This window comes from Wasmannia auropunctata, unplaced genomic scaffold, assembly GCF_000956235.1.
Source record: "Wasmannia auropunctata unplaced genomic scaffold, wasmannia.A_1.0 LD336116.1, whole genome shotgun sequence".
Classification (NCBI taxonomy): Eukaryota; Metazoa; Arthropoda; class Insecta; order Hymenoptera; family Formicidae; genus Wasmannia; species Wasmannia auropunctata.
The window spans coordinates 3,894,649-3,902,610 of record NW_012026774.1 but is presented as its reverse complement, the minus strand read 5'-3'; the positions used below and the strand labels follow the sequence as shown (position 1 = coordinate 3,902,610).

The 7,962-nt window shown below is 43.1% G+C and overlaps 1 protein-coding gene and 1 pseudogene across 1 annotated transcript; both read right to left on the bottom strand.

Annotated features, from left to right (window-relative positions):
• Nucleotides 1-241: 241 nt before the first annotated feature.
• LOC105448533 lies at nt 242-651 on the bottom strand (annotated as a pseudogene).
• Nucleotides 652-1,608: 957 nt separating this feature from the next.
• Nucleotides 1,609-2,367, bottom strand: LOC105448525. The gene is made up of 2 exons (XM_011687173.1): nt 1,957-2,367; nt 1,609-1,890 (listed from the first exon to the last, which is right to left on the bottom strand). The coding sequence occupies exons 1-2, from the start codon at nt 2,365-2,367 to the stop codon at nt 1,609-1,611; spliced, it is 693 nt and encodes a 230-aa protein (XP_011685475.1).
• Between the last annotated feature and the right edge of the window lie 5,595 nt (nt 2,368-7,962).

The following is a 7,962-nucleotide window of genomic DNA, read 5'->3' as shown; positions in this document are numbered from 1 at the left end:
CCGCATCAAATCTACTTTTCCATTTCGTTAAAAGCCGCACATCGACGTGATTGCGCACATTCTCCATGGTTTTGCCAAATACCGCGTTATTCAGTAATTTGTACAAATCCTTTTTAAATTCATTCGTGACTAATGTTCGAAATTTCGTATTTAGTTTGATATAATCACGGAGCCATGGGGATTGCGCGAATTGCAATACACGATGAATCTTTGCGATACGGAGACCGTGACGAGTGCACTGTTACAGAGTGCGATAAAGTATGACGTAACGCTTCTTATCGTATACAGTTGCGAGGAGCTTGTCCTGCCGCTTGCCGGGCGGCTTATCGCGCGTCGGACAGAACGATAGGTCAGTGTGCGCGTCGTGAAGATTTTGCGGATATTCCAAATCTACCTCTAGAATATAGCCAATCGAGGAATCTAACGCAACTTCCATAACATTAAAATTTGTTACGTTGTTGACCCATTGAGAATCTCTGTACGGCAATGGTTGACACATTGCCCAGCCATATAAATTATTTACATCAAAATACATCAAATATGATGACGGTTTCGATGGATCGTATGCATGTACTTATTGTTGGCTCGCGCATATCTCTTGGAACATTGACTCAGCCCACCGCGTATACCGCGTTCGACGAACATGACCATGTCTATGTCAGTCAGCAATTCAAAATTGATTCGCGTATGTTTTAGCATCGCGTCCTACGTAAATGCGGGTAGAGTATAATAGTATGCGAGGTCAAATCCATAACTTTCGACGCAACTATCGCGAAAATTTTCAAATATATCTGCCAACAACAAGACGTCTGTTTTCAAATACAGATCGCTGTACTCGCCGAGCGTTTGGATAGAGAATCGCCGTCACACCGTGCATGCGTGCGCGTAATCGCTCTCGGTGTCATCTGTCAATGAACTGTAGAACGATTCGCGCGGTGGTAAACATTTATCATTCAATTTTTCGACACAATCAATGTACTCGTATGAAAATAATTACCTTTTTTTGTGAGAAGATTTAAATTTTCTGCGGACAAATTACAGTATTCGCGTTGCAATATTCTCAGTTTCTCTTTGCTAAGATTTGACGCCAATTTGTCCAGACTGGAACTGAGAAATTTATATGAATCGATAAATCGCAATTTTATACAAATATTTCGATTCTTTTTATCTTCGGTGTTTTGGACATTTTTTGTAAATGATATATATTTTTCTTTCGTTATTGGAAGTAGTTCTACACGCCCCTGGTATGCTTCAGCTATTTCCTTGATAACAAAATGCGCATCATAGCCGGACAAATTGTGAAAAACTGTTTGAATGCAATGCGAATCTTGGTAATTTATGTTGCAATTTGAATGTGCCGGACCTGTATATCGCCCAGTCAAATGACAGTGATGGCGTACCCGCGAGTCGTCAGGCGCGAACGGTTTCTCGCACACGTGACAGTGTGTGGCGTTGCGAAATTTTTTCCAATCGTTTCGCGTGAAATCTGCTATCGGTACATTAGTGGATATAATAGATTTTACTTTGTGTGCTAAACATCTGAGTTCATCGGCGAACCATGCAATATAATCTGTATCGCGACGAAACTGATACGTCGATAACGCGTCGTTATACGAGCAGTGTAACGTAATAACCTATGCTAAATACTCGATGATGCTGATATTTGTAGCTCGGCGTTTCCGGATCTCTCTGCATTTTTTCCAGGATACATTCCAGGTCGGCGTACACGACAAACGGGACACGTTCCTTTCTGCTGTAGTTGTTATAACTCAGCCACTTGTCGTCTTCGCTCGGTAACTTTATCGCGCAATCATTCATCTCTCCGCAGTCTATAGTGTGGACCTTCAATTTTTCGCTCAAACTAAAATAGTGCAGACATTTGAAAAAAATCTATTTTATTTACATTTTTATTTCAAAAAATTTTTAAAAATTTTTATTTTTTAATTTTTATTATACATACCTATCGCAAATGTATTTCTTATTCTTCTTTTTGCTCAGTTGCGAGCTAACGAGGCGGGACAAATTCTTGATTCCTGTGAAATGTCCCACACCATCTTTCTCCACGTACAGTAGATTGACATGCTTCTCCTTCTTCGTGTCAGCAAGGCGAATCGGTAGGATCGATACTTGTTCCTTGTTCTCGATGATATATACGTTGATGGAGATTGCGTTGAGATTCTCAAACTTTTTTATTTGATTTAACGTCATTGGAAATTCAATGTCTTTGAGATTTAACACAGATATATAATGCGGATACGACGATTCCCGTTCCACGTGACTTTTAGCTGGATATTGAGCGTCCACCACCGACAACGCGAAACACGCATTGTCTGTAGATTGCACGTTCATGACCGCTCTCTTCATCATAATTTCTCGCGGTAACTGGATATGACACCTCGCGTGCAAAGGATTAAACTTATTTATATTACTAGTAAGTTCAATATACGCGATAATGCCCACCCGCTGTCACGTTCTTGGAATTCTTCCAGCGACGCAAAGGTAGGTCCAACAACGCGCGAATCATACCACACGCGTAAATCGGAACAAAGATAGAGTTTACAGTTTCTCGTAATAACACTTTTATTCTCACGTTTGTCACCCGTTACGAATTCATCGTTAAATACATTTATCTTAATTATGTCTCTGCATAACATTTTGCACACGTTCGAGCACAATTTCTCGCGCATCTTCCAGAAACTGTCGAGGTTCAATGTGTCTGGAATTTATTACTGCACCGGTCAGTATACGACTATTTAAAGCTGCGTCTATCTCACGCCATCTGAGTTCCGCACCGTATCCTGCACCCACTTGCACGAATCGTCCGCGCACCGAATCTTTCAAACTTTCCAGTCGCGCGATATAAGCGATGACAGATTGTTTCACATCGATCGATAATCGCGGATTTCGACTCTGCTCGTCAAGCGAATCGATGAATTCGTTGACACGCTCTTCTTACGCGATAAAGTCTTCTCGCGTAATTAGCCGGGTGGCTTGCTCGTCCAGATCTCGTATCGTTTGCTCCATGTTCTTTTTGGCACGAATACACCAATATTTTGCAATGTTTTTCGCAGCAGTTCTCACTCTGTGCAAATAGGTCACATGTTACATGGCATTATTTGATACAATGGACATCTGCATCCCCAGCATGAATAACCATCGTGTAGTATAAATTCTTCGACAGTGTATTTTTGCAAGAGACGAAGATACGAAAATTGATTATTCCCTCTAATGACATATGAGTAACAATATCTTCATCTTCTTTGGTGTCCATTAACGAAAGTTACATTTTCATAATCATCTGGTTGCACTGAATCTCACCGAGGTGAGCACTTGACGAGGTGTATCAAAATCTTTGCAATATATATACCGAAACTAATGGGTGTGGCCTATTTTTCGCAAATGTTGCAGATATCGTTTGATTTCGCAACGTGATCTCGCGGAAAGCTGCCGTACATTGGCGCTTGATCAAAATGCTTCATTACGTTTTTAACACGTGTTCGATGACGTGACCGCGAGACATTTAGATTGAAAAAATATTATATTATGTGAGTCTATTGTGTCACAGCTGCCGTACATCGGCGCTTGTGCAAAAATGCTAAAATGCATTTTTAACACGTGTTCGATGATCTCATCGATATTTTGATTGTACCTGAAAATCATGTATTGCACAAAAGTATTTATGTGACAGCCGCCGTACATCGGCGCTGATAAAATTGTTGAATTGCATTTTTAACACGTGTTAGGTGATATCATTGCGAGGCATTTTAATTGTCTTTAATTAATTATGTAAATGTATTAAATGTACATTATGTGTTAAATGTATTAATCATGTGCTAAATATATATACATCGTCTGTTAAATATATATACATTATGTGTTAAATTTTTTGTTCCTTCTCTCTTCGTTGAATTACATCATGCGCGAGAATCAATGCAATCGGTGGGACGGAGATACCGCGGGAGAGAACGTGAGCGATAACGGGTGGGACGGAGAAACCGCGAGAGGGATGGAACGCGATAAGAGCGGGTTGGGACGGCGGGGTGGGTCCGTGAGCGCGGTGGCGGTGAGCGCCGTTGCGGTGGTATCGCGGGCCCACCCGCGAGCAGCTCCGGCGGCGGCGGCGGCGACGGCGGCTGCGCGGCGGCGAGCGCGGTTTCCTCTTCCCCGCGAACCCACAACGCCATTCCCCCGTCCCCGCGACCTAATCCAAGACGCGGTTCCCCCGTCCCCGCGGACCCCGCACCCACGACGCGGTTCCCCTCTCCTCGCGCATCCCGCACCCACGACGCGGTTCCCCCGTCCCCGCGGACTCCGCACCCACGACGCGGTTCCTCCGCCCCCGCGGACCCCGGGTCAGGCCAGCTGGAGCGAACGGCTTTTCGCGGCTTTCCCCTCCCCGCGGACCCCGGATCAGGTCGAGAACGTTCTGAGCGACTTTCCCCTCCCCGCGGATTTCCTGCTCCTCACCCCCCCCTCGGAGCTCCCTAATTAGAACCCGCCTATAATAGCTACTATAAAAGTTTCAAAATAAATTATCTTCAAAGTTCTTCGTAAATAATTTGTTAAGAATTGCTGAGTAAAATGTAACCTCCACGTATACCGAACACTTCCGAGCTCACGGAATGAACCGAAACCAGTACGGAATTAGCCGACGTCAGGGTAGTAGTTCTACGCTCATAGTGCTCCCCCTTCACTGCAATTATCAACTTCCCCTCGTATAAGGCTCCGTCCATGTATTCTTAGGTTCATGGGTACCTCCTTTTTCAGGAAACACAATGCATGCATTAACTACACGCAGAATAGTCTTATGTGGCACAACCACGCCTTTCCATTTAAGGAACGCGAAACAATAGTTATTCCCCCGCGCACTAACACGGGGCTTGTAATTCGAATTTATACTCCGGAAATTAAGACAGGATACTTTCCATGCCTCCATATTCTCCAGGGCATTTTTGTGGGAGATTCCCTTGTTACGTGCACTAATAGCAAAGTCTATATTAGAATAATAAATACTTTAGACCGCGAAATTGAAGTTGCGATACCCACCTTAACTTTTTAAGAAATCGACCAGATATCTGATAAGCCACAAATTTGTCCCGAACTCAAAGGTGACACCTCTCTAACAGAACAAAAAAATAATCATAATCATCCGTCATCCATTTTATTTGTAACTACAGCTCGAGAATTTACTAATTCAAACAAAAAAAACTACCGAAACTAACAAAGATGAATCGCTTCCTCTTATTCCCTGTCCTCAATCTAATATTATTAATGAACCTCTCGACGACCATACGGGATCTTTACACCGTGCAGAAAGCATGCGTGTCCGTATGGGAACTCACAACCATACGGGATCTTTACACCGTGTAGAAAGCATGCGTGCCCGTATGGAAACTTACGAATCACCCCAATCATCCCCCATCAACAATTATCTCCCTCATGTACTGGGATCACAAAACAAACCAGTTCGTTCCATAGACGAAGCGATTTAACCTACTTATAAATATAGTGTTCGTTCTTTTGCAAAAAACAAAGAAATCACTATTATTAAAGGTCGAGACAATTATGAACTCAATCAACTCGAGGACCTCACTCCTTGCAATTTCGATTCTCGCGCTCCACACCTAAACAGAGTGTCTGCTATCCTTCACGTCTACGACTTGATCATCTAACATCCATTGAGAGGGAAAACATTATCATCTTAGTAAAGAATAATGCGGATAGATTTATGTTCCTGACGAACATCTTGATAAAACTCACGTGTTAGCACATGAGATTTTGATTACAGATAACTGTCTAGTACACACTAAACAATATCGATTCCCACTAATACATCGCAAAGAAATAAATCGCCAAGTTGATCAGCTCCTCTCTAAAGAAATCATTAAACCCTCCATATTTTAATAATATTTAATTCTCCATACAACTTACCTATCATGCCGAAAAAACCAGACTTAATGGTCAATAAAAGATGGCGCACGGTTATCGACTTCAAGAAGTTGAATGAGAAAACTATCGAGATTCCATACACCTTGCCAAACATTTGCGACATTTTAGACCAGCTCGGCGGAGCCAAATACTTTTCTGTATTGGACTTAGTGAGCGACTTCCATCAAATTTCCATGGACCCCGCTGACGTGCATAAGACCGCGTTTTCGACACCGCACGGACACTATCAGTTCTCGCGGATGCCATTCGGTCTAAGAAACGCTCCGGCCACCTTCCAACGTGTTGCGTGTGCGACAATAGGAAGGATATAGATGGCATTAGGCGTACACGAAGGAGACACGAGCGTTACGGCAAGAGTTCGCCATTAGCCTTTGTTCCGCTGAGCACGTTCGGCACGTTGTTTTGATCATTTTGAGTTTATCCTGTGCAAGTACGCTCTTGTTACGAAGACAATAAAGCTGATCTTTTTCCTAAAATAAGTCGGTCGTGAAGCTTCTTTTTTTGTACCCTACAAGCGCAAACGGCGGAAGTAACACAACGTTTAATGGACCAGGTTCTAACCGGCCTACAAAGAACAGAGCTATTTGTATATATGGACGACATAGTATTATACGTCAGCTCATTAAGAGAGCATGAGAAAATGGCTAAATTCATGGGTCGATTAAAATCAGCTAACTTAATGCTGCAACTGAATAAATGCGAATTCCTTCGACATGAAATAATCTACCTAGGGCACATCATCGGAGAAAATGGAGTCCAACCAGACCCACAGAAGATCTCGGCCGTTAGAAATTTCCCAACTCCGCAAAACGTTAAACAAATTTGACAATTTCTAGTTTTAGCAGGATTTTATCATCGCTTTATGCCCGATTTCTCAAAGATCGCCCCTTATCCAATCTGCTGAAAAAGGGCGCTACCTTTACATGGAATACAGAAACGCAAAAGGCATTCGACACGTTACGAGAGCTACTATGCAAGGAACCAATCCTCCAGTAACCAGACTTTAGTCAAACATTCGTTCTTACAACTGACGCATTCAGCTTTGCCATAGAAGGCGTTTTGAGTCAGGGAAAGATCGGACAAGATCTCTCAATTGCCTATGCGTGGTATTAAACCAGGCCGAAAAGAACTACTTCACTATCGAAAAAGAGCTTCTTGCCATAATCTACTGCGTGAATCATTTCCGTCCATATCTCTATGGACGTCCATTTACTCTGGTCACAGACCATCAACTTCTAACTTGGTTACACCGCGTTAAGGATCCTACGTCGCGACTAGTGCGCTGGCGTCTCAAACTTGAGGAATATTATTACAACATTGTTTACAAAAAGGGACTAGCAACGCGGATGCTTTGTCTATAAATCCCACCCCTTCAAATCCTATTCATTTTGATATCATGCCTATTCGAAAGAAATTCTGTCTTGATCCTGATAACTACTGGTTCACCACAGATATCCCATCCTCTGACAGCGCCGATTCTGATGATGACCGTCCACGGAAAATTTCGGTCAAACAACCAGGGAAGGCCACAATGACGCTGAAGAGGCGGTTGCTGTTCCCCACTCCTCCAATTTATTTTATCTACATACTAGTTCAACAAGTCAACACCCATATTCCCAGGCCAGTAACGATTAAGTCTCTAAATTGCTACCTGAACCGCGATACAATTTAAAACCACGCAAAAACTCTATTCTAAGAGATGTTTCGGACGAAGTAAGAGACGATGCTTCCAGCCCACAATTATCAATTCCACATGAGTCTCCGCCCTCCATTCACGAGGCACCGGCTCTCGATTCTGATAATCCACACACAGTATGCCAAATACGAGAGAACAGTCTACCTTTATTGGTCAGACGTGATAATTCTGTTGTCTTTACAACTAGCGATGGACACCCCTTCGATATCGGCGCTATCGAACTCCACGAGGCCGGGAAGTTGCCTTTTCCAGATAATCTCATGCTCGGGAGAGCCCGAGTGCATGTCTCAGTGCACTATAACCGGCACATAATCATG